Source organism: Rattus rattus, chromosome 9 (assembly GCF_011064425.1).
Source record: "Rattus rattus isolate New Zealand chromosome 9, Rrattus_CSIRO_v1, whole genome shotgun sequence".
Taxonomy (NCBI): domain Eukaryota; kingdom Metazoa; phylum Chordata; class Mammalia; order Rodentia; family Muridae; genus Rattus; species Rattus rattus.
Window position 1 is genome coordinate 55,669,931 of NC_046162.1, and position 26,248 is coordinate 55,696,178.

The 26,248-nt window shown below is 53.2% G+C and overlaps 1 protein-coding gene across 1 annotated transcript; it reads right to left on the reverse strand.

The window, feature by feature from the left end:
* Positions 1-1,246: 1,246 nt before the first annotated feature.
* Thra (thyroid hormone receptor alpha) lies at positions 1,247-25,017 on the reverse strand. Its single transcript, XM_032913415.1, has 9 exons — positions 24,676-25,017; positions 12,903-13,256; positions 10,296-10,363; positions 9,478-9,578; positions 5,219-5,366; positions 4,269-4,474; positions 3,294-3,440; positions 2,562-2,820; positions 1,247-2,074 (listed from the first exon to the last, which is right to left on the reverse strand). The coding sequence occupies exons 2-9, from the start codon at positions 12,953-12,955 to the stop codon at positions 1,824-1,826; spliced, it is 1,233 nt and encodes a 410-aa protein (XP_032769306.1). The 5' UTR covers positions 12,956-13,256; positions 24,676-25,017; the 3' UTR covers positions 1,247-1,823.
* Positions 25,018-26,248: the final 1,231 nt, after the last annotated feature.

Genomic DNA, 26,248 nt, shown 5'->3' on the forward strand with positions numbered 1-26,248 from the left:
TGTGTGTGTGTGTATGTGTGTGTAGGGGCTGTGGCAGGCTGAGGGTCAGAGTGGGGTGGCAGGTTCCCCACCGCTTAAGACATTTTTGCCCCAATAGTGCAAAGCGCGGGAAGCCCTGGCACCCCTCCCCTGCCCCTGCCCCACTCCCCATGGCTTCCGGGGGGCGTCTATGTCCACCCATCCATCCCTGCCGACTATGCAGCCCTGAGCCCAGGGCCACTGGTCTGCTCTGCTCCTCCTTCTCCCTTCCCTTCCACTATGGGAGGGGCGCCTCCTCCCTCCTTCCCTCCCTCTCTCTCTTTCTCTCTCTGCAGAGGAGTGGGCTGTTAGCCAAGGGAAGGGGGGGAGGGGGCAGCTCACCCAAGTGCAGACCACAGAGCACTCCTCACCAGAGGGTGGGAGGTGGCTCAAGCCAAAGTCCCTGAATTAGAAAAGAAGAGGGGAAAGGGTTCCCAGGGGCAGAGGGGTGGCTGGCCTAAAGAGCTTCAAAGAAAGTGGGAGGAGAGCCAACTGCCTCCTCCCTTGGGCCCCAGCTAAGTGCCACTGATAGAAACATCCCCACTGCATGCCAACCTGCCCTAGGTCTGGGCTAGTGCATCAGTGGGAGTCAGTAAGGAGAGCAAAGGGAGCCCCAAAGACAGACAGGAAACAGGAGTCCCACAAGGGTGGAGGTTCTGGGAGACACACATGTCCACCCCACCCCCCACACAGCAGCATCTGGATTGTAGCTAATACTGCAGGCTATGAAGAAGGAAGGAGCCCGGGCCACAGTTTTTCCTGTGTGGGTGCCAAGGTATAGGAAGAGGGGGACAGGAGGCCCCTGGGGCTGGGCACTTGAAAGGGGAGCTGTGTGGGCAACAGGGCAGGCTGGTGAGGGGCCAGCTGGCATCCAGCGTGAGAGGTAGATGGAACTCAGCGGGCACAAGTGGCAGAGAGCAGAAGTACTGGGGTGCAGTGCCAAAGGGGCACGAGGGTGGGGGCAAGGCGAGGGGGGGTGCTGGGACCCTGTTGTGTCCTCTCACAGCTCTGAGCAGCAGCCCTACCTGTGTAGGTCTGCCGGGGGCATTTCTCTCTGGGGGTTGGAAGGGCAGCTCTCAAAGTGCATGGGTGTGGGGAAGGGTGGGGGTGGGGAGGATCCTTCCCCTTGGGCCAGCCTCAGCTAATAACTTAATATCATCTCTCTCGCTCTCGCTCTCTCTCTCTCTAACGCTCTTTTTTTGTCTTTTTGTTTTTGTTTTTGTTTTTTTTTTTTTCTGTCTAGTTTTTCTTCATTTATAGTCTCCCCTCTCTCTTGGTTTCCAAAGTGCAGTTAGGATGACTACCATTTTTAGCCTCCAGGGGAGGAGCTAAGCCAAGCCAAGCTGTCCTTTGCACCCAGGACCCAGGTATTTGGGGAAGTAGAGACCTGTGGCCTGAAGGGAAATCTAGGCCAAGGAACTTGGCAGGGCTCTCCTGTGTGTGTGTAGGGGTGAGTAAGGGCACCTGCCCCTATTCCTCATTCCTCCTGACCCTACAGTCAAGATGGCTTGTCCCTCTCAGTCTTTCTTCCCTTCCCCTACTTTCTTAGAGGTTGGGGTCCCAGAGACTCTAGAACTTGGGTCCCAGCCTCCCACACGGCCTTTCATAGCAAGTTCATTTGTCGCCCTGTCCAAGGGCTGGAGGTTCTGAGGGGGCTGGGCGGTGCAGGGGTGTATGGGAGCTGTATCTATCCAAGGACGGAGGAAGGAGAGAAGAGATGGGGGTTCTCCCTCAGCCCCCGGCTTTGTCCCTTCTCTCCAGGCTCCTCCCCACCAGCTCCGCACACCCTCTGGCCGCCTGAGGCTTTAGACTTCCTGATCCTCAAAGACCTCCAGGAAGAGTGGGGGGAAGAGTTCGGTGGGGCACTCGACTTTCATGTGGAGGAAGCGGCTGGCGTGGCAGGCCCCGATCATGCGGAGGTCAGTCACCTTCATCAGCAGCTTGGGCCAGAAGTGCGGAATGTTGTGTTTGCGGTGGTTGACGTAGTGCTCAAACGCCAGCAGGTAGGCCTCCTGACTCTTCTCGATCTTGTCCACACACAGCAGGCCGGAGCGGTCTGCAGGGGGGGGGGAAGGCGTGAGGCGTGAGCACGAGAGGGTCTAGGACAGCCAGAGGAGAAAACATGGGGGGGCAAGCATGAATGAACGCTGAGTCAGAGAGGCTGGGAGGGATCAAGGGAAGAAAATAGCACTGAGGGGCGAGGGTAGTAGCAACCACTTAGCGGGAAGAGGTGACTGCAGCTCAGGGAGGGACACTGAGGGCTGGACCGGGGGTGTGAAGCAGTCCATAAGGAAGACAGGGAAATGGAGAGAGGGCAGAGAGGAGAGGGCAGAGAAAGGGTTGGAAGCAATAAGTAAGTCTGGAGACCCAACATGAGGGCAAAGAAAATATAATGGGGCGCAGGCTAGCAGGGCGGAGGATGGTCTCCGTTACAGAGCCAGAGCCTGGGAGGAAAGGGATGAGACAGGACCTATGCAAAATTAAAGAGAGAGGCAAGCAAGAGCCCTGAGAACTTCTGGCACCGCTCGGCCACAGCAAGATACCTGTTGACATTAACAGCACAGCCTGCAGCAGAGCCACTTCCGTGTCATCCAGGTTAAAGGCAGAGAGTGACTTGCCCAGTTCAAAGATGGCGTCGGAGACTACACCCAAGCCACCATTCTTGAGCTGCTCCCGCTTAACCGCCATCTCCCCACTCAGGGTCAGGGTGTCGCTCTCAGGGTCATAGCGGACAGCTGCCCGCAGGGACATGATCTCCATGCAGCAGCCCTTCAGGAGGATGATCTGGTCTTCACAAGGCAGCTGTGGAACAGCGGGACCACAGACCACGTCAGTACCTCCTCCCCGAGTCCCCACAATCTCCTCCACCTTGTGCTGGGCTATGCCTGCCCATGCACTATTGCACTTAAACCTCACAGCTATGCCTAAGGGTGTGGCCCCATCATCCTCCCAGTCCTCTTCAGAAACTGGAGTACAGAGCTCATAGGTAACTTGGCCGAGGTCCCACAGCTCGTACTCGTAACGGCAGCCTGTTTCTACTTAGTGCTGTGCAGAACGAGGAGATGAGTCACGCTGCCTGGAGGTAAAATGGTCACTCTAGGAGTGTGTGTGTGTGTGTGTGTGTGTGTGTGTGTGTGAGTGTGTGCTGAATATCTTGGTCTACAAGGATCACTCCCTGTCCAGAGAACATCAGAGGAATACCCAGTGAGGCTCTGTGACCTGGGGAGTGGCCCTAGGTTCCCTCTAGCAAGTCCCTCTTTCCATCTGCCACTCACCTCGGAGAACATGGGCAGTTTTTTGGCAAAGTCCACCACTCGGGTGATGGCCGGGGTGATGATCTTGGTAAACTCGCTGAAGGCCTCTAGGTCTACCTTGTCTCCGTCCGGCATGGAGACAATAGGTGACTGGCCAATGTCATCCGGCTAGAGGGGGAGAGGAGGGTCAGCTGGAGCTGCAGACCCCTTTTAACCGCTCACGGAGACTCCCTCCCCACCAGGGGGAGCTCCAAGGCAGCTTGGGGGGGGGGGTCCCAGTGGAGCCTGCAGTACACCACTGTCTCTGCCCCAAGGCTTCAACTTTGGGGGCAGAGGATAGACCGGAGCCAGCGTTTCGAACTTACTCGTGTTGATAATGGTGTGGATGGTTGGTTAGTAAATTATAATAAAAACACAGCCACAGTAAGGTTAAGCATGATACCAAGCTGTAGGTCGCCTGCTCTACAAAGCTCCTGCCAATCCTGCCACAAATCTACACGGAAATCAGAATCACCAGTGCTTCGACACGCAGCTAAGTGGTATGGCCAGAGTCATACAACTAGTCCTTTGCAAACACATCTGCTTGGTGTCGGGAAGCTTATGAGTGCATTCCCCACCCCTTAGCATCCTCTACCAGAGAACCAAGGCCCCATTGGTCCATCTTCCAAACCGATCATTCACTTGGCCATCAGCTTTGTGAGCATTGAGCACAACACCTGGAGCCCTGCAGGTGGCCCAAGATATTGTGAATGTGACTACAGTCCCTGTCCCTGTGGGTTAGCTCCACCCTGGAATTCAGAGGATTAGGCCCAGTTCTCACGGAGCAGCTCATTAGATGGAACGGGCAGGCCCCAGAAAGCAAAGGAGTATGTACAGGTGTACAAAGTCTAAACTGCCAACAGGCACAGAGCACCAGCTTTGCGCTGGACTAAACCAAGGAGGTTTCCAAGAGAAGTCGAGCCTCTGAGTTGTCAATGCGCACGCATGCCTTCTTACCAGGAATTTTCGCCTCTGTTTCCAATGGCTGCCCTGGGCATTGGTGCTGCGATGGGCCTCTGTAGCAACGTGGATCAGATCCCACTCTTCAGGAGTGGGCTCTGGTCGTTGCTGCAGCGAGCGGATCATCTCCTCCTTTCGCCTCCTCTCCCGGTTCTGCTCAATCAGCTTGCGTTTGGCCACCCGCTTTGAATCGTCTAGAACCACTGTTTACCGAAAAAGACACTTTGCATGGCAAACCCCCTCCAATGCTCAGAAATCACTCGCCCTGATTCAAAGGTCAGGTGACTTCCCGAATCACTTAGCAATAGGGTGGCACAACAGAAACCATGCTTAATCACTGGGGCCAAGTCAACTCCTACTAGGCTGATCCAAGGAATAACAGGGTCTGATTTGAGCTGTGGGGGACTTGCTAGCTGACCCTGCTGACTGACCTACAGTTGAGGAAAAAGCCCCTCCTCATTTGGATGTACCTTCCCTGGGAAGCAGGAACCAGGCTTGGTTATATGCATGGGAGTTTCTACTCAACAAATCCCTCTCTAAGGTCATCAAGTGGCAAGATACATCAAGTCTACACAGGAGGGGCTGGAGAGATGGCTCAGTGGTCAAGAGCACTGTCTGCCCTTCTGGAGGTCCCGAGTTCAATCCTCAGCAACCACCTGGTGGCCCGCAACCATCTATAATATGATCTGATGCCCTTTTCTGGCCTGCAGGTGTACACATAGGGCATTCATATACATAAAATAAATAAATCTTTAAAAATTAATAAAGACTACACAGGACTTCCATTTCCTTTGGGATCAGGGTACCAAATCCTTTGCGATTTGGAACCAAGACTTTAGAATCGTCCTGACCACCCTGCCCCAAAGGTATCCAGGAAGGGATCTGCTACCCTCGCGTTCGACCCCATCCTAGCTGCCCAACTCCACTGCCCCGTGGGTGCCTCTTACGGTCCATGGCCATGCCCACAGCGATGCACTTCTTGAAGCGGCACAGCTGGCACTGATTCCGGGTGATCTTGTCGATGACGCAGCAGCTGTCATATTTGCAGGAATAGGTGGGATGGAGGTTCTTCTGGATTGTACGGCGAAAGAAGCCCTAGGGTGGAGGCGTACGGAGCAGGGTTCGCCATTAAGACTTCCTCTCCCGAACCAACTACACAGCTCACCGAGTAGGGGAGAGGCGAGGGAAATACAAATCACCTGGCATTCTCCTGTCACTGTGGGCCCAGGGTTGCTGGACCCTGCCAGGCCAAAAGACCGGAGGTGGGAGTGGGGAGGGGGTGGGGGGTGGGGGGACACGACCATGTCCTTACCCTCAAGTTGCAGAGAGATGAGCAAAGTCTGTACTGGCAGAAGGTAAGAACAATGAGTGTGGGAGGCGGCCTTGGGCCTGGGCTGCTGTAGGGTTCGACCAGGTCTTAGAAGTCTACTTTAAATACTTTTTTAAATGTATTATGCGGGGGGGGTGGTGGTGGTGGTGGTGGTGGTGGTGGTGGTGGTGGTGGTGGTGGTGGTGGTGGTGGTGGTGGCATAGGCCTTTAATCTCAGCACTCAAGGGGCAGAGGCAAGTGGATCTCTTGTGAGTTCGAGGCCAGCCTGGTCTACAAAGCAAGTTCCAGGCCAGCCAAAACTACACAGAGAAAACCAACCAAAAAGTATTCTAGGGGTCGGGGATTTAGCTCAGTGGTAGAGCGCTTGCCTAGCAAGCACTAAGGCTCTCGGTTCGGTCCTCAGCTCAAAAAAAAAAAAAAAAGTATTCTATATTTTTTCAAGACAGAGAGCCTCGTGCAGCCTAGGCTGGATTCAGACTTGATATGTAGCCAAGTATGACCTTGAGCTTCTGACCTCTGGAGTGGCAGGACTGCGGACAAATGTGCTACCACAGCTGGTTTATGTGGAACTAGGGATGGGACCCAGGCTTTGGGAACTCTGAGGAAGCAATCAACTGACAGCGTTACATCGCCAGCCCTAGAAAGTCCGATTAATTCCTTGCCTATCTTGCTTAATGGCTCTAAAGGCAATGCTGATCCCAGAAGCATTCTCATAGACACTATTTTGCCTCTTATCTGTGCAGGTACGATTTATAAAATTGGAAGATCAGTATTCACGAGAATGCACTGAGTAGGAACATTAATAGCTTGGAAACTTTTTTTTTCTCCCCCCCAAATTGTTGCTTTAGTCTTTGTCTTAAAGGAAACACTTGAGGAATCAGGACAACAGCAAGGTGAGTTCTAATACCTGCTGAAGCTTACTTTGTGACGGGCATGTGGCATGTGCCTTTCGTGCATGCTACATTTAACCTCCATGTCAAAACTGGGCCTTCTTGAGCTAGAGAGATGGCTCAGTGGTTAAGAGCACTGGCTGCTCACCCAGAGGTCCTGAGTTCAAATCCCAGCAACCACATGGTGACTCGCAACCATCTGTAATGAGATCTGGTGCCCTCTTCTGGTGTGTCTGAAAACAGCTATAGTATTCTCATATATAATAAGTAAGTAAACCTTTTCTTTTTAAGTGGCAATTATTAAAACGAAACAAAACTGAGCCTTCTCTAGAAGACGCTGAGGTCTGAGAGTCCAGATCTGGGGTGAATTAAAGTTATTGCACCAAGATAAAGACTCCCAGACATCACTTGTCACAAGCTCTAGAAGTGGAGAGGGGCACCTCTGTCTTCAGGGCAGGTTCCTCTGGGACCTAGATGTCCTTGAAGCTGAGGATCCTTGCTCTTGGCTACGTTGCTACTCTTATTTCCAGGAACATAGTTCCAGCTATGAAACGTGGGATCTGGACTGGTTTGGCTGACAGGAAGAGCGAGAAACTTCATGCTTCTTTGTGTGTGTGTGTAAGCCTTTATGTGTTAGTTTGAGAGAGGTTTTTTTGGATTGGTTTTGGTTTTGGTCTTTGAGACAGGGTTTTTCTGTGTAGCCTTGGCTGTCCTGGAACTCACTCTGTAGACCAAGCTAGCCTTTTCAAACTTAGAGATCTGCCTGCTTCTACCTCCCAAGTGCTGGAATTAAAAGCATGTGCTATGACCGCTGGACTTAAGAGGGTCTTATGGGCTTATGGATGGCTCAGTGGTTAGAGCACTGGGGGTTGGGATTTAGCTCAGTGGTAGGCGCTTGCCTAGCAAGAGTACAAGGTCCTGGGTTCGGGTCCCCAGCTGAAAAAAAAAAGAAAAAAAAAAAAAAAAAAAAAAAAGCACTGACTGCTCTTCCAAAGGTCATGAGTTCAAATCCTAGCAACCACATGGTGGCTCACAACCATCTGTAATGGGATCTGATGCCCTCTTCTGGTGTGTCTGAAGACAGTGATAGTGTACTCATCATATATAAAATGAATAAATAAAATATTTAAAAAATTAATTAAAAAAAAAAAGAGAGAGAGAGAGTCTTATGTAGCCCAGGCTAGCCTCAAGCTCACTATTTGGTTTAGGATGGCCTTGAATTTCTAATCTTTCTGCTTCCATCTTCTGACTATGAGACTATAGATATGCACCACCATGCCTGGTCTCACTTTTAAATGATCTCTTTCTGGAAAGACCTCTACCTGCAGGAGGTGGTAGTCCCGGAAAAGCTACATAGGTTAAATTTAATAGGCTTTTCCAAGATCCTCTGCTAAAAAGAAACCTTTGGCCATCATCTGTTCCATGTCCCCATCGTGAGCCCTCAGCACAGGTTCTAATCTTTTCATTAGAACATTGGGAGCACCGGGCCTCCTGTTAACAGCAGATTCCTGGGCTGTTAGGACTAAGTAGGGTATGCATAATTACCAGGAATCTTTAATTTAATATATATATATATATGTACATGTGCATGAACACAAGTGTGTGGACACGAATGTATGTGCACGTGTGTGTATGTGCACATGGAGGCCAGAGGTCAACACCTAGTATCCTCTTCAACCAGTCTCCACCTTTTGGACCTCATTCTGTATGTGACACAGGGTCTCACTAAGGGGCTAAGGACAAGGTAGACTGGCGAGCCAGGAGGCCCTGGGCATCTTCCTCTTTCTGTCTCGCAGTTCTGGACTACAGACAGGTATGCTGCCATGCTTGGCTTTGTACACAAAAGTCGAGGGGTCTGAATGTACAACTTCATGATCGTGCAGCAGGCACTTTTCCCACAGGGCCAACTCCCCAGCCTCCGTGACTTATGTTCTGAAGGACACTGATCCTGTTTGCAGATTGCTTCTTCGGTAGACAGCAAGTAGTCCAAGAGTACAATGTATACTCTATCCCCCACTCTTTTTTGTGTTTTTGAGACAGGGCTCACTGTGTACCCTTGGATTCAGGGCTTGGAATTCGCTATGTCGGTCAGGTTGGCTTCAGCCCACAGACATCAGACGGCCTGTGCCTCCAGGGTACTGAGATTAAAGGTGTGTGCTGCGGGGTTGGGGATTTAGCTCAGTGGTAAAGCGCTTGCCTAGGAAGCGCAAGGCCCTGGGTTCGGTCCCCAGCTCAGGGTGTGTGTGTGTGTGTGTGTGTGTGTGTGTGTGTGTGTGTGTGCTGCTGCACTGGGCATTCTTTTTTTGATACGGGGGTCTTCCTGTGTAGCTGAGGCTGGCCCAGAACCAACCATATATCCCAGGGTGACCTTGAACTCATGGTCTTCATGCCTCAGTCTCCCAAGTGCTAGAATCCCGGTATGCAGTACACTTAGTTTCACACCCCGTATTCCTAACACACTAAGGATGAATGATGTCTGACCCTAAGTGTTCTTACATGCTTGGCACTGTGTTAAAGGCTATCGCAGTCATCTATGATTCTTTTTTTTTTTCTTTTCTTTTCTTTTTTTCGGAGCTGGGGACCGAACCCAGGGTCTTGCGCTCGCTAGGCAAGCGCTCTACCACTGAGCTAAATCCCCAACCCTGTCATCTATGATTCTTACCTCTGCCATATACCCTTTGCCCACCCCTCTGCAGCTCTTTAAAGCTGGGCCAGGTGAACTAGCTCCTTTAATTGGCTTATTAACTCTATGGTGAAGGTAACATGATCACCCCCATCTTATCAAAGAAGAAACGGTTAGACACATGGTGTATGAGTGTCACGGCAAGGGTTATGAACGAACAAGTGATCGGATAAATGCAGGGGAAGAAAAAGGATCTAACAGGTACACTGTAGGTTACATGCTTATAGAGACCGAATTATGCCACGTGTGAGACTCAAAGGGAATCGGGCAACAGGGGAGGGACAGGGGATGACTCATCCATACCTTGCAGCCCTCACAAGTGATACAGCGGTAGTGATAACCGGTGGCCTTGTCCCCACACACGACACACTGCTCGTCTTTGTCCAGGTAACTAGGGATATACCCTGGGAGGGGAAAGGGTGGAAGCAGTGGGCATAGGGCAGAGCCCAGTGGAGCAACTCCTATACGGTACCCACCCAACTCTACCTTTCTCATTCATCCCCCAGCCCAGCACTGTGGAGGGGCACCTTCTCTCAAAGTAGAAAGGAAAAACCCTGGGGACGTGTCCAGGGAGGAGGGGGTGGGGACTGTCCATCTCCCTTCAGATATATATAATGGAAGTTGCTGACTGTCCACTCAGGGGCCTGGCCCACTTCCATGTACTTATATTTTGAGCCTGGACCTTACTATGTTGCCCAGGCAGGCCTTGAACCCCCTCCCTGTTCAATCAATCCTCCTGTCAGTAGCCTAAATGGCTCTAACTGAAGGTAGGTGCCGTGGTACTTGGCCAAGGTAGGGCTTTTTTTTTTTTTTTTTTTTTTCCTTCCATGTTACATCTAAGGGATAGAATAGCAGAGGGGGTTGGGAGAAGAAACAACCCATCTGGTGGAACCTTTGACCAGAAGCTCATGGGAGGGTCCAAGAGGCCCTTCCTGACCCATGTCCTCCTCAAAGGCCAGGATAGGTTTTGAATCACCACTCTCACCCCCAGACAAATCAACCCATGTAGACCATTCCCTTGAGAGACATAGGAGGTCCAGGCCTAGCCTTGGAGGAGGCCAAGTATGCTCTGAAGTGGGGGAGGGGAGAGGAAAGGGAGGGGCACATGCAGCCAGGCTCACCTGACATGCTGCTTTTCAGGGGACATTGGCCGTTCTTCCTTTTTCGCTTTCCATCTGGTGACCTGGCACTGCATGGGGCAAAGTGGGAAGAATCACGGAGTGGCCTCTGGGCAGTCCCTTCTCACCTAAGAGACTTCCCCCCCTCCCCCTCAGACCTGGCTCTCCCTGTCTTATACCCTTATTCTATCTCCCACCCCTATATCAGCTGACGAAGCTTAGAAAGGGTCTAGCTATCTGGTGGCTGCGTGGGACAGATAAGGGGTTTTGATGGGGCCAAAACCATGTTTGAAGCCCCAGCACACTTACACAGACAAGTATTGCTATGAGACCCCAAAACACACACACACACACACACACACACACACACACACACACCTCACATGCAATCATGTTTAAACCCCCCCCACATGAAGACACTGCTCTGAGGCGCACATACACATATATACATTCAGCCACAATATACAGGATGGGCCGTTCACATAGTTAAGCCTTTAGTATATGCCAAACATGCTGAAGTGCTCCTTAGAATATTCTTAAAGCTATGTAACCTTTCAAATGTATATATATACATATATATATATGCAATATGACGCCCACACGTGTGAATAACTATGCAGCCTTCAATATAAACCCAAGTATGGTAATAAGCCGTGGGATCTACAATCTCATGCAATTTTCTGGGCATTCTCAAATGTATTCTATGGCTTCTGGTATGTGCCCATGTGCTATCCAAGCCTCTGGACAGGCACCTAATGGTGCCGTCCCTCTCTTCCCATGTGAACATGTTGCTCAATTTTTAGGTCATGCACACATACTAAATAACCCATGCTGACTGAAAATATCAGGATCGCGCTGCTCATGGCCCCCATTTAACAAATCAGAAAGCCAAGGGGCCTTTCATACACGGGGGTGTGATGCTGGAAGCAGCCAGGAAAAAGACCCTGAGCTTCTCCGTGCTAGGTATTTTTAGCAACTCTCAGCCACTGCACATATATGTTGCCAGGTTTTCCACATATGTGTTACATAACCTCAGTACACACGGGTTACATAAGCCTCTATGCATGCAAGGATTGTATAACCTTCTACAACCACCCTGTGTGTGCCCTGTTCCAGGGCCCCTCCTCCTAAGGCCTGATACAGTTCCCAACACACTGACACAGTGACCTTGGCCAGGGTCACGGTCACAGACAGCCTTGTGCTTCACACACCCTGGGGATTACCCCTGTCTGGTTCCTACAAGGCTGGAAGGTCAGGCTTGCCTCCGGCCTTCTGGTAGTGTGAGTGCAGGGAAACTCAGACCACTTAGGTTCAAGTTGAGCAGCGAGAGGCTTTGGTTATCACCAGCCTCAGAGCCTCTGGGTGCAGTACCAGGCACAGCCACAAGGTGGCACATAGTCATGGGGGAGGGGAGGGCTAGGAGAAGCGGTGCCTCAGCTCTGAGGGACTAGGAACTTAATTTCTACCTTTTTACAAGACCTAAGAGCAGGCTCTTCCAGAAGTGTAAGCAGGGAAATATAGGAGATCCAAGTGGCGGTTACATGGGGAGATCAGTCTGTCTCATAAGTCTAAGCATGAGACAAGGGCTTTTGGGGAAGGGGCTTTCTTACCCAGTGCCCCACTTACACAACCACAAATTCCATCTACTATTTCTGACCCTCCAAAGGTCTTGGGCACCGGTCGTGGGCACAAGGGCTTTGCTTGGCCAAGCTTCCGGCCTTCTGGCTCAGGATCTGATCTCCTAGACAACAGTTAGCTACACTGCTCCCCAGAGCACCCCACCCCAACTATTTCCCTGGCCATAGGCACAGGATGTACCCTGCTCTTGGGACACCATGCCAAATGGGACAGAGCTCTGTGACACTTGGAGCAGACGGGGAAAGTAGAGACCCTCTAAACTGATGTAGGTTAGGGCAGTGCAAATGAGTGGTAACCTCTCCCTGGCTGTGTGTGTACAAGGTGACACCGCCTGGTCCGTCCGTGTGGAAGCAAAACTTTCGTAGCTGATGTGTACTTCCACTTCCTGGGAGGAGCTGCATGGCAGTGCCCGCCTTTGACCATGAACAAGGAAGAGCGTGTGGGGTTTCCAATAGATTCCAAAAATAAGTGTGGGCTGTGACCAAAAGTTATTGGTGCCTGTCCCCGGAAATGTTATGTTACATGCACATTGGCTTGCGGATAACACGCTTATTTGTGGTCAGGCGGTGAATGGACTGGGAGAAAGAACAAAATGGCAAGGCCATTGAGGTCACACATGCTCAAGTGAGAGTAACTACCGAGAGGAGACAATGTGTGGGGGTGGGGCCATTAAGACAGCCGGTGCTGTCAAGGAAGGGGCCGAGTGTCTGCTGCTTGTCATGATTCTGTTTCCTACCACTTCCTCCTTCAAAATGAGCATCTCTCAATCTGAGTGCCTAACTCCCTGAGACATAGGACTATGCCCTCGACCCCGAGACTAAGGCAGACAGCAGGCTTGCTGGCTTCAGGTCCATTTCCAGGGGTGCTTAAAAGTCAGTATCTAAAACAGAGACCAGCTCTCTTTTACCCAGAGAGCTGTCTATGTCTGCTGCTATGAGTAGGTACGACCAGGTCGCCAGGCCCATTCATTACCTGTTCTCCTCTGGGTCTGACCCACACTCCACCTTGCTTGGCTTCTGTTCCATTCACTTCAATTCCATCCAGGATGCCCTCCAGCACGCCAAGAGACTGGGGTGGGCACACTGCCCCCCCCACGCCCACAGGCCACCCACCCCCCGCCACCCAGGCCCTAGGGGACAGCACCCATAGTATCCCCCTCAGTACTCAGCCTTTCACACCATGCCCTGTGCCCCAAAAAAACGGGAGGGCCGGTGGTTAGAGGGGCCGGGGAGTGGCAGGTGGGAGAGCTAGGGGCAAGCTGGCTTGGTAAATGGTACTGGGTTAGGGGCTGGGAAGTCTTCAGAGACTTGTCCTGTCTGGAGATACCTGTGGAAAGAAGAGAGAGGCAGGGGTAAGAAGTTGCCGTAGCGGTGTGCCAGGGAGAAAGGTTTGGTGGAGATATGTAGTAGCTTTCAGGGGCCTAGAGCAAGATGGCGGTGGGAACGGAGGGGAGGCATAGGAACAGGACCAGAATAACCTCATATCACAGGTGCAGTTGGAGAGCTACAACGCAGGCCCCAGACACAGGGAGGGATGAAGGGAGAGAATGAGGTCATCTAGGCAGCAGGCAACAAGTCTGGATTCTCACATTCAAACAAATGCCTGGCCCTTTATGAGCGCCTATTAAACCTTAGCCATTGTTACCACCCTTTAACCAAGATTTCTTAGGATTCGTCAGTGTTACAGGGCAAGAGGGGAGCTGAGACAAGCAGTTTGCCTCTCAGGCATAGGGGTCCCCACAAAGGCAGGGTGGGGCAGAGGAATAGCATATGGGGATTATGAATGTTCGTTCACAATAGTGTCTCCCGGGGGTGGGGCAGCCTGGGAATGGAACCCTAGGCCTTGTACCTGCTAGGCCAGAGCTCTACCTCCAGCTTGTATCCCTACCCCACACTATGTCTTGAAGGAGCGAGGAGGCAACAGAGGCGAATGAGAAGTGACTCTCAGCTTCCTGTGCATTAATGAAACCCCGGTTCCTGCCCCTTGAGGATTTGGTGGTTTGTTTTTTCTTTTGAGTCTAGGCCTCAACTGTGTAGCCCTGGCTAGCCAGGAACTCACTATATAGACCAGGCTGTTCTAGAACTCACAGAAATCCACCTGCCTCTCCTTCTGGGCTGCTGTATTACCACGCCTTACTCCTTTAAGGGTTCTTAAATCTCTCACACCAAGTCTCAAATCCCACCGTCCCGTTTAAGGATCAGAATCAGCTGACTTAGCTGAAGGAGAAGGGAAATATCACGTGCAGATGTTGACTGAACAGATCTGTGCCTTCTGAAGGGGGCACGGGAACTCCGCAGACGGAAGGGCCGGCCGTGTGCATCACCAAAGTGCTAGACACCCCCACCTCCAGTTCCTCTGAGCTGCCCACTGGGACCCTGTTGCAGGCCTGTACCCTCCTGTCTGTATACACTTAGGAGCTAGAGGTAGGAGGATTAGGAGTTCAGGGTCATTTTCAGTCACACAGTAAATTTGAGATCAGTCTGGGCTAAGGACCCCATCTTTAAAAAAAAAAAAAAAACCTTTCTTCCCCCAGATGGATCCAGACTTAATAATGTTTACCTATAGTCCCAGTACTCAGGAGACTGAGAAGGAGGACTGTGACAAATCCAAGGCAAGTCTGGTCTATACAGTGGCCCTCTATCTCAAAAACAAAACAGGATAACATTAAAAGAAATAATAAAATGAACTTAACAGATGGGGAAACCGAGTCAGAAGGCTTGGTGATTCCCTCAAGTTCATGCAGCTAGGAAGCAGGTGGCTTGGGGACAACAACGTCACAGTCTCTAAAGCAAGTCTTTCTCTGCTATTAGGAGCTAGGGTAGTGCTAGGCCGAGCCCCCACCTCCCGTCCCTCTGAGCTGCCCAGCGTGACCCTGTTGCAGACCTGTGCCTTCCTGTGTGTATGCACTTAGGCAGGTGCAGGCATAAAGGAGGGAGACAAAGGGTAAGGCTCCCACGTACAACTCACGTGGCTGCTGTACCAGAGACCTTGCCTTGGGCCCCCCTGCCCCACCCCCTTGAGTTGATAAGGAGTCGGTCTAGAGGAGGGGGCAGAGATAAGGCAGGGCATTGGGTAGGGGCAGGGCATCAGGACAGGCCTCTGCACTCAGGCAACCCCTGGGTGGAGAGAATAGGAGGAGCACAGGAAAGGGGCCCACTCTGTCTCTGACACCCCAGGCTAGGACTGGGCACTGGGGGCTGGACAGGAGTTGGGGGGGTGAGTGGGGAGACTTAGCCCAGGGAGCCGTCAAGAAAGTAGGTCAAGTTTTTCTTGGCTTGTGGAGAAATTCCTGTTATAAATTTATAATGGCATAGCCAGCCCTAAGGGGTGGAGGTGGGGGAGGAGAAGAAGTGGGTGGGGATGCCCAGGGCTGGGCACTGGGGCCTACTGCTCTTGGCTAGAACAGAGGGGCAACAGCAAGGAGCATTCTGGGGGGGCTGGACAATAGAGACTGTTCTGTCTCCCATTGCTCTCGGTGCCCAGTAAGGCTTCATTTAGTCGATCTGTCTGTCTGAATCTTTCTCTTTCTTTCTCTCTCTCTCTCTCTTTGGGTCTGGGTGTCTCCCTCCCCGCAGTCCCCCCTCCCCACCGTGCCTCAGTGCTTGGCACACCCTGGCTGCGGTGCTGCCCCCGCCTGTCTCCTGCCCGCCTGGCACACTGCCATCACTTGTTTACAGAAGCTGGAAAAATCCACTCGCCAGCCGGAGGCCCAAGCGCCCCCAGGGAAGGGAGGAGGCAGACCCAAGAGTGGGCAAGCAAAGAGAGGGGCAGCCCTGGGGAACAGGCCTTGGGGGCAGGCAAAGAATGCCGGGGTGTGGGGTGTGTAGGAATGGGTGTTAGCAGCTGTGGGCAGGGCCTGGCAGGGAACCCCAGCAGGAGCCAGTGATGGGAAGCTCCTGCCTCAGGCCATAGCTCTGGAGGTGCCCTTCCCCCCCAGTATCCCACCACGACCAGTTGCTACAAGGCAGACCTGGGGCAGTGCCAATCTAAGCCACCCCGTTTATTTCCCCTCTCTCCTCCCTGGCCCAGCCTTAACTCCAAGTGTGTCTGGGCACTGCCAAGGGCTTGCACGTGCCCACAGCGGGAGGGGCAGGGTCCTTGTCTGCCCCATCTCTGGGCTGAGCTGAATGCACCCCAGTGCCAGGTGGTGTAGCCCAGGTTATGGTTGTCTCCTGGCGGTGGAAGAGGGTCAAGGTGCTAGCTTCACTTCTTGTGGCATTTGCTTGGCCCTTAGCAAGAGTCTAGAACCCCTGGGGACACCTGAAAACCTCTCCAAGGACATATGGGCCTCTGAGGCTACACAAAGCCCAGGCAGAGGCCTAGCATGGAGAAAGGTGTGGACCATGTGAGTCCATGCTGGGTAGCTAGGCGTAGGAAAAGGTTAGTGGAAAAGCATATTATGTCAGAGATAACACCCTGAAGAGCAGCCTCTCTCCCCTCTTTCTGGAATCCAGCTTAATAGTCCCCAGTTCATGTCTAGTACCTCTTTGGCTGGGGTAGGTGAAGAGCTCAGACCCAAGGAGACAGAGGGGGTGGAGCTGTGGGGTTCAGGCACTCAGATGGACAACTGGACAGCAAGCCCCACCTGCCTGCTGGCCCGACGACCCACTCTTTCTTAGTCAGATAAGAGCTGTTGGGTGGCAGTATGGGCAAGCTGCCCATAGAGGGGGAAGCATTTCATTAAGCTTAAGTGATTCTGCAACGAGGGGATGGGGACAAGAAGCCAATGCGGCATCCATGGGCACCGTGCCAGGTTCCCACTGCTGCCTGTCCTACTCCGTAGTTCTGTGGGTCCCTGGGATACCCCCAAAGGCCTCCCGAGGCTGCCAGCAGGGCCTGTTCCCTAGTTGTCTAGTAGCAAGTGGTCTGAATACCTCTGAGTATCTGTACCTGGCTTTGGCTCTACCTTTCTGGGGCCCCTGAACTTTGTCCTTAAGGCTTTGAAGAAAGCCCAGCCATCCTGGATACACACACACACACACACACACACACACACACACACACACACACATGGTAGGGTGTAAAGGGGAGAAAAGGGAGGAAGAACAGGTAATAGGAATGATGAGCAAAGAGGGAGACAGAGGGAGGAACAAAGACAGGAGGCAGGGAAGATTCGGGTAGAGTCAGGGGTGTCCAGGAAGTAGGGGCCAAGAGAGAAGGGAGCAAGGAGAAGGAAGATGGGAGAGGAAAGGTGAAATGGGAAGAACAGATAAAGGGAGGAGGGGAGAGGCCGATGGAAGAGAAAGACAAAGGGAGAAAGGAAAATAACAAAGAAAGATGGGTGGGGGGTGCTTCTGCCCTGCCTAAGTCCCACCCCATGGAGGTTGGGGGAGGGGGGAGTAGAAATGGTTTCCACGGTGACAGCTGGTTCTTGGTGGCCTGGCATGTGGGCTATTAATAGTGCTGTGGGTAGGTTCACACCCCCCTCTCCCCTTCCCCTCTGCTTGCTACTAGGATGGGCAGGCTGAAGAACCCCCCACCAATACTGCCCAAGTCCCAGTCATCTGCATAGATGTCCTGATTCCATACTATAGAATCATCAAGGGTAATGTGGAGAGGCCAGGGCAGCCACTGTAGCCCTAGACATACACGGGCGTGCACAGGCAAATAGGCATCTGTGTGCAGACGTGCCCGGTGCCAACGTGGGTTCCCACAAGTAGCCACCAACCTAACAGTGGCTAGGGGGCATCTATGGACATCGAGGACCTGTGGTAGCAACATGCACCCTATGTTTTGAGGCAGATGTCTCCCCAGGGCTGGGGTCTATCCCTCCTTCACAGACCCCCTACCCTGTTCTGTTCTCAGGTAGTGATTGGGCAGGATTGCCCCACCCAGTTCTCGGCTATCCCAGTGCCAGGAGAGACTGAAGGAGGGAAGGCAGGGACTATTTGGCAGGTGTCAGAGAAGTACACACAGACATAGGCACAGCTTTATGGATAGGGGCGGGGGTGGGGAACCGGAGAGGCAGCACCTCTGGGTAGGATCTTGCTTGGGATTCTAGAACTTAAGAGCAATAACCCAGAAGTCAGATTTCCTAGCTTACTGGAGGCCTTAATACTAGGGAATGGGAGATTAGATGGGGGATGTGCGTGTGGGGAGACTGGTTGCTTTAAACAAAGGATCCTCCCTGTCCCCCCCTCCACCGCCACCACCACAAAGAATATAACAGGAAATTCCCCCCTGCAGGTCAAAGACAGAAAGACATAAACAGTAGCCTGTCTTGGGCCAGATGCCCAGTATTAACATCAAAGACAGCGCTTCAGACCCACTCTCCTATAACCTTACCCACCTGCTTCTTCTCCCTTCCCCTAGTCAAGGCTAATTCCATCAAGTATCAAGGGTGCTAGGTCTAGGATCACCTCCCTGGTCATGCCCAGCCTTCACACTTTTAAGTGATGGATGGGTGTATACCCAATCTTCACAGAATTTCAGATCCCTTTTCCCAATTCCCCTCAGAAAAAGCAGCAGGAGATCCAAGTCTCCAAGAAAGCAGAGTTAGGAGCACTCCCCTTCAGCCCCCGCCAAAAAGAAAAAAAAAAAACAAAAACCCAAAACTGGGCATAGTATACTCTCCCCATTCCACCCCCAGCCGACGGGTAATTGGAGCTGGGAGCTAGGGCAGCTGAACGCTAGAGGCATGAATGTCATGGGGCCAAGGCGCTTACAGCAGATGGCACCACGGGCACAGGGCTCGGGGGTACTCCTGCACTCTACTCTTCTAAAGCAGAAGGAATTGTCTACCAGCGACAGAAAGCATCACCTCGGAAGGGAAGGAATGGTGTAGGGAAAATGAAAGACAGGATGTTCTTCGAGGCACCCCAGGGAGGCAAGAGCTAGCCCCCACCCAGTCAGAACTGGCAGAGGGAGGGAGGCAGACAGCAGGAGAGGAGACACAGAGGGGGAGAGAGAGCAGGAAAGAATAAAAGAATAGAAAAGGAAGGAAGGAGAGAATGGAAGGGGGAGGGAGATTGTGCGTGCGTGTGTGTGTGTGTGTGTGTGTGTGTGTGTGTGTGTGTGTGTGAGAGAGAGAGAGAGAGAGAGAGAGAGAGAGAGAGAGAGAGAGAGAGCAGCAAATGCAGCTGAGTCTCAGGCACACACATGGACACGTGCAGACTCACACATTCACCCCGCATGCGCAGAACTGCAGGGCTCCAGTACCCGTTCCAGGAGATATTCAGAGCCCTACCCGGCCCACACATGCACAAAACACTCTCACATGGATGCATGCACAACACGCCCACTCACTGATGTGTATGAAAATGCGGATAGTCACCGAAGCTCGTCCCCTCCTCCTCCCCATGCCTGGTAAGAGAGAAAATGAAACGTGCAGCCAGAGCTTTCAGAGCCAGGAGCTCATCTCTTCCTCACAAGAGGAAGGGGAGGTGGAGGAAGACGAGAAGGTGGGTGGCTGCTTGGCTCAAAGCACCACTCTTTGCCACTGCCGAGTGGGTGTGGCTGTGCCCCTGGCACTAACAGTAAACCCTAACTCCCTGCTCTCCAGGTCGAACGCCCACCCCGAAAGCAAAGGGACAGGACAGTATTTCCGGGTACAATAATATCCATTTTGTCTCCCATTCTACCTGTGAACTTCTGACCTCTCTAACAAACAGGAAGGAGGTCCCTATTGGGTACCCTTAGCTCTTGCCCATCAGGCAAAAGGACATGACACGTGTCCCGCTGTACTAGAGCCACAGACGTCTCAGTGAGAGACGGAACTGTCTCTGGTTCCTGGTGGCACGTGCATCGTCAGCCCGGGGAGGAGAGAGATCCACAGGAATGACTTACCGTGCCAGGCAGCGATAGATTGAACATGCTAACATCCTGCCTTATTGGTCTTGTCTTTTCTTCCTGTGGTGCTAGGGCTCAAACTTGGGATCTCACGCACACCAGGCAAGTGTTCTGCTGGCAGGCTATAGCCCCATGCCCACTATTATGTTCCTGACCCTTACCCTAAGCAGGTAATACATAATAAAAAGCCAGGCCTCAAGTTATACAACTGGTGAATAGCAGAAACCCAGCCCCCAACTCCCAGCCAGTATTCTGTCCACACACCACACCTGCCTCCTCTCAAGAGGTTCCAAAGTTCCCCTAAGTGCCTCGGCAGCCATGAGACCTGGAATTGAGATCGTCTCTCACACCAAAGGTTCCAAGTCAATCTACTAACAGACACTGCCCGTTCATTGTCCTTACTTAACCTTGAAGAGCAGGGGCTGAATAAATGGGGCTTGTGGGAAAGAGGATCCCGTCCCTTAGACCCACAGCCAAGTAAGGGACACCAGGACAGATCCAGGATCTCCAGGTACTGGTCAGTTTCCTCTCTGCCACCACCTTCTATAGCAGACGCTATGAACAGAGGAACCTGGCATCTGTGCGCCAGGACTAGGTCCTGGTAGGTAGCTGGGGTGATGGGACCCCCAAGGAGGAGGAAAGGAGCTGCTCCCCTCCCCAAGTTCCTAGGTTGACAGAGCCCACCCTGCCTTTGTTCATGTTTGCACTCTCTTTCTCTTTGTGTCTCTCACTGCCAACACTGAGGTTCGCCCCAAGAGAGATGTGGTGACACCCAGCATTCATGCATGTGCCCTTAGCCGAGGAGGTGTGTCCTGGGCTGAGATGCCAAGGGCTCCTTTTAAGTTAAAAGGTGAGGGGTCAGAGGAAGCGGGGCAGAGAAGCCTGCAGTGGGTCTTGTTAGAAAAAAAGAATAAAACAGACCAATCTGTGGTCCAGAGGGTGAGGTGGCTGGACCCCTGCTGTTCCCCTCACTTCTATTCCCATCCCTGTCATGGTCAGGAGACCTATCTCTCTACCTGACTTCTATCAGAAATCCCAGGGTCTCCAGGCACAAACTAGTTGCTTTGTGGGGGTTAGGAAGTCTCACTTTGTATCCCAGGCTGGCTTAGAACTCCTAGTCTTTCTTCCCCAGCCTTTCCAGCCAGTGCCAGGATTACAGCTTGTGCCATTCACTACACCTGGTTAGGAACAGGGCACTTAAACAGGGCATATCTACTTAAAGCAATATATATGTGTCTGTCTGTCTGTCTGTCTGAGGCAGGGCCTCATGCCACTCAGGCTAGCCTTCGACTCTTCTATGCAGGTGAGACTGGCCTTGAAACTCCTGACTTAGCTCCCCAAGCATTTAGTGTAGTTTAGCGTCTATACATGTGGAAAGCTAAACCAGGTAGATATTATCATCTCTAGCTTACGGATAAGGCAAGAAGGAAATCAAAGTCTTCTCAAGGTTACACACTTAGCGGGAGGCATTTAGGGTTCAAATCCAGGCAGTTGAGCTCCAAAGTGAACAACAAAATCCCGCTTTTAACCATGACAACATAAACCCCGCAGTGGGTCCTGCTAGAAGGATACCTTGTCCTTTCGTCTGGCCCCGTAGCCCCTGTGACAAACCTCCGTTTGTCTTTCTGTTGAAGTCCATGAGTACTCTACGACAACCATCACTAACGCATTCTTATCCAAGCAGGCCAAGGCTGCAGGGTGCGTAGTCAGCATGTTAGTCCCCCCGCCCCCACCATGCATTGTCCCCCACAGGCATTGGGGCGCCTGTACCAGTAGCCTCTGTTCAACTTCCCTCCCTGAAAGAGCACCCTTTCTGTTCTCCTGTGTGGGCTACGGTCTTCCCCCCCACCCCAATTTGGCACAATCTAAACAGCTGTACCCTCAGAACCAAGCATGAAGCTGGGCAAAGAAGACACAGCTGTTGGGACATCTCTGAGGTGGGTCTCAGAAGCTAGGGATGTGAAGAAAGGCCCCGAGTTCAAATTCAGACCCCGCCTGGGTCCAGTCAGGGGAGGAGCCTCCTCGCTGGCTCCTTAAAGAGCTGTGGCTTGAACCTAAGGTCCTCTCACTGAATTGACTAAGGTTGGCTGGATGGGCCTGCCAGCTTGAGGGGTCAACACATGCAGTAGCCTATTCCCCTTCCCTCCCCATTCCCAGCCCCCAAAATTTGCTGGCCAGCCACAGCTGCGGCGTTGAGGAAGCGCAGGATGTCCTGAACAGCCAGCTGAGCACGCCCCCCCCCCAACCTCCTACTGACCCCAGAGGAAGGCTGGGCGGGCCAGAGGGCCTGAATCTGAGTATTAACAACTGGAAAAGTATGAAGAATGTTGCTGCCAGCTCGGAGAAAAGAGGCCGTGGCAGAAACAGAGAGGAGCACAGGGCAAGACAGAATGTTACAAACTGGCGGAGGAGCAGCAGGAGTCAGACACCCCAAGACAGCAACAGAGAGAGAGAGACGGAGTTAGAGAGAAATTCCAAGTCAAAAATACACCTCACTCACTCAGCCACTCGCCAGCTTACGGCCTCCTAAGGAAAGCTTCCAAGTTTGGACAGGAGGGCCAGAGGTGAGAAAAGGGGCGGATTCGCAGTGGGAGGCTAGCACTCAGCTGGGGACAACTAAGGGTCCCCAGGAAAGGCCCAGCCAAATGACCCCAAGCAGAGGCAGCCAGGTCCACACTGGCTTACGGGCTAGGGATGAGAGGGCCAGAGAGCCACTCCCAACTCTTCCCCAGACACCCCTCCCCCAGCAACCAGGACAAACCCAGCTGCTAGAAGTCACTGGACACTGCTGCAGGCCTATGACTCGGCCCTCTGGAACCCCCTTGCACCCACTTTGCTCTTGTTTCCCCTGTCCCTCTAGAGAGGGGGCGGAGGGGGGGGGGAGCCCATTGCTACACAGTGCCAGAGCCTAAAAGATAGAAAGAAGCCAAAGAGAAAAGTCTGTGATTATGTGCATTTAAGGGCCTTCCCGCCCCAGCTACAATGTGTCGACCTGCAGGGTTATCTGGACACTGCCAGGTGGGACCTGTGACTTCAGCCGGAGCCCTGTGCATGGCCCCTGCACCTGTGAGACTAGGTGTAAAAAAGTGCACCTGTGCCTAGAGTTCCCACAGTCAATCAATTAACAAGTGTTTACAGAGCACATACTGTGCTAGGCTCTGGGTGGGATCCAGGCTCTTCTAGAGATTCTCCCATGTCTTAAGGAGCCTGCCATGTAGTAACTGGTATGGCCAGTGGCAGAAATGAAACTATTTTATCAGGAATGCATGCTTTGCACCATTTTTGCAGAAAAATCTTTTAACACAGATGAAGGTGATTTCCTCCGTAGCAGGGATTTTATTGTCTACAGAACCTCGGCTCCACAGATGAATCCAGGAAAATACTTGTTGCTAAATTGTGTACAAATGTATTGATGTGTAGCCTCGGGTTTTTTTTTGTTTGTTTGCCTGAGTGACAGTTACTGTCATGGCAAGCAATGACGGCTGCTGCACGACTGGGCACATGTGCACATGTGTGTGCTTCTGAATGATAAAGTCTTTTATGGTCGTGGGGCTGTGTGCAAATTGCCATGTGTGCATGCATGCATGCATTCGATAGTGACTTTCTCGGTGTGGGTGACAGCGACTCCTCCTTACCCCTGTGTGTGACAGCAGCTCCCTGTGAACCTGTGCGTGGGTATGTGCATAGGCCGTCTCTCGGCTCTGCTCTTGGTCTCCCGTGGGTGTGTCCCACCCCAGGAGCTCCACTATGCAGTGGCGGCCTGCCTCTTCCCTTGTCCCCATGTGGGTGTGTCCAGCAGCTCCTGTCCTTGAATCTGCCTGGGTGTCCCCGAGTGTGCATGTGGCTGTCTGTGTAGGCATATCTGTGTCTGCATGTCACCTTTGCCTCCCCCTTCATCTTGGACAATGGCCCCCTTCATCCCCTCCCCCTCTTGGGTCCAGAGCCAGCATTCAGGGGCAGGCTCCCATCTCCCTGGCTTTCCTTCTGTGTGCTCCCCCTCCAGTCCCTAAAATGGGTGGCTCTCTTCATTGCCTCTGACATCTTCCCAGGCCTTCTTTTCACACTGGACAAGGGAGGGCCCAGGACAGAAAAGGGGCATCAGAGACACGTTGCAAAGGGAGGGAAACAGGGAAACATGCACAGGCGCGTGCCCGCGTGTACACACACGCGCACACACACACACACACACACACACACACACACACACACACACACACACACACACACACACACACACACACACACACCACGGGTCCATTTCTTCCTCTCTTCCCCAACCACAGGCCAGCAATTCTAATCATCCAGGGACCATCAAGTACACCCCCACTACTACACGCTCACACTCCCCCCCCCCGACTCCACCCCACCCGCCGCGTTTTTGCAATTAGGAGTGTTGCAACCAGAAAGCCATGCTCAACTGGAGAGGTGGAGAAGGGAGGGGGGCTTCTCTCTCCCCCAGCCCATGCAAGCCCCCCCACCCTGCCGCACCCACATTGCCCTCCGTAGCTAGAGGCAGCTTTGCAAAGGCTATTCGGTCTCTTTGGCTGGGGGCTTGGTGGGGGTGGGGGTACACGACAGGCTTCTGGCACACCGTAAACAAACCGCGGCGCGGCGGGCGGGGGAGCTTCGGCAGGCAGCGGGGCCCATCCCGGGAATGCGCAGCAGACCGGCCGGACAGAGGCCGGGGCGGGCCCTCGAAGGGGAGGCCCAGACGCCATCTCCGCGGGCGAACCCCAGGGCCCACCGACCACTTAACAGCATCTTCCTTCCCCAGGGCGTAAGTGACTAGCTCTCGGGCTGTGACAGGGTCACCCGGGCGCCGGGAAAGGCTGAGGTCGGCGGCGGGAACCCCCTGGGCGCCCCCAGCCCGCCTCCGAGCTGGCCAGAGACCCGCGGCTTTGCATAATCAATCGCGATGCATTTGCATATTAATGCCCCCTCGCTCCCTCCTCCTTACCTCGGCTTGGCGCGCTGGACCGAGCTGAGCAAGGACGCGGGGGTCTCAGCGCCCCGTGCCGGGGGCGTCCATGGGGGGCCGGTGGGGCCCGGGCCGCCCGCCTCCAGCGCCGGGGTGTGAGTGCGAGTGAGCGCGGGGGGGCGGGGGGCGAGTGTGGCGGCCCCGCGGCTCCTCCGGCAGAGGCGGCGGCCGCTCTGGCTCCTCCCTCCCCCGCCCCGCTCCGGCTGGGGCTCCAGCTCCGCGCGCTCGGCCGGCTCGCGGCTGCTCCCTGCAGGCCGCCTAGAAGCCGCCGGTCCCCGCCCCTCGCCCCCCGCCGCTCCCGGGACCCTGGCCTACCGCCCCGCAGCACATCTACTCCTTGGCCCCTACCAGGCTCAGACTCACCCACCTCATCCCCCCTGCGGCTCTGTCCAGGAGCGACGCTCGGTGATACGTTTTGAGAAAGATGTCATTTTCAAATATAATAGCTTTCACTCGCGGGGAGAATTGGGGGGGTTTCTGGTTTGTCCCCTGGGGTAAGGGGAGAAGGATGGAGGAGATCTCCACACCTTATAAATCCGGGAGGAAGTCCAGAAACCAAATGCTAAGGGTAGTTTGTTTCAGAGTTCGGGTCCCTTCTTTCGGAGCAACTCCCCTGTGTGACCTTGAACGAATTACAGCTTTCAGGGTAAGAGCTCAAAATCCAACGGTTGCACAGATTACTTCTGAAATCCTCCTAACTTCAACCATCCTATTTTCCAGCCCTTTTGGAGGGTGGTTCCATATTGTGCCTCCTCTCTCGTCTTTTAACATTAATGTTGGATCCACTGCCTCCTCTTGCAAACGTCTCTGTTCTCCATAGAAGCTCTTTCTATTCACTGCCCACCATCCTTTCCCCAACAATATACTCCTATGCCAAGCTTGGGGAATGGGGGCGGACAAGACTGGCTAGGACAAGACAGCCCCTTATCTCCAGCTTCACTGAGGTGATATTTCCTCTCCTGTTTGTACCATCAAAATCCAAATGGTTCAAGGGCCAACCTAAGGAGCGGAGTGGCTGCAAAGAGGTGGACTCGTTTTCTCAAAGGAGAGGTCTCCATGCCAGTTCCGGACCCTTGCGCGCGCACGCGCACGCACGTGCGAGACACACACACACACACACACACACACACACACACACACACACACACACACACACACCTGCATTCATGGACATAAAATCCTGCCAGTGACGCCAGAGCCCCTTTCATCTCGGGATCTACTACCGCCAGGCAGAGGTCTAATTACCCTAGCACCCCCCTCTGGCCCCGCCGGTTCCCCCGCTGTCATTAGCCCAGTTTTACCAGCGGGGGCCATAGCCTTCCCACGGCTCCCAGGGCGGAGCCCTGCCTCCACAGCCTGCTCTTGGGGAGGAGCCAGAGAGTGTGTCAGGGGAGCTGCTCTTCTAACCGTTCATACTGGATAGAATCGTTTGCTGAGTGGGATGCTGACCAACAGTCTATCCAAGTTGGGCTGTCCTTGCTCATCCTAGTCTCAGCCACCTACACCCTGAGCCAACGGAGTCACTTCTTGTACAAGAGGTTTTAAGGGTTTG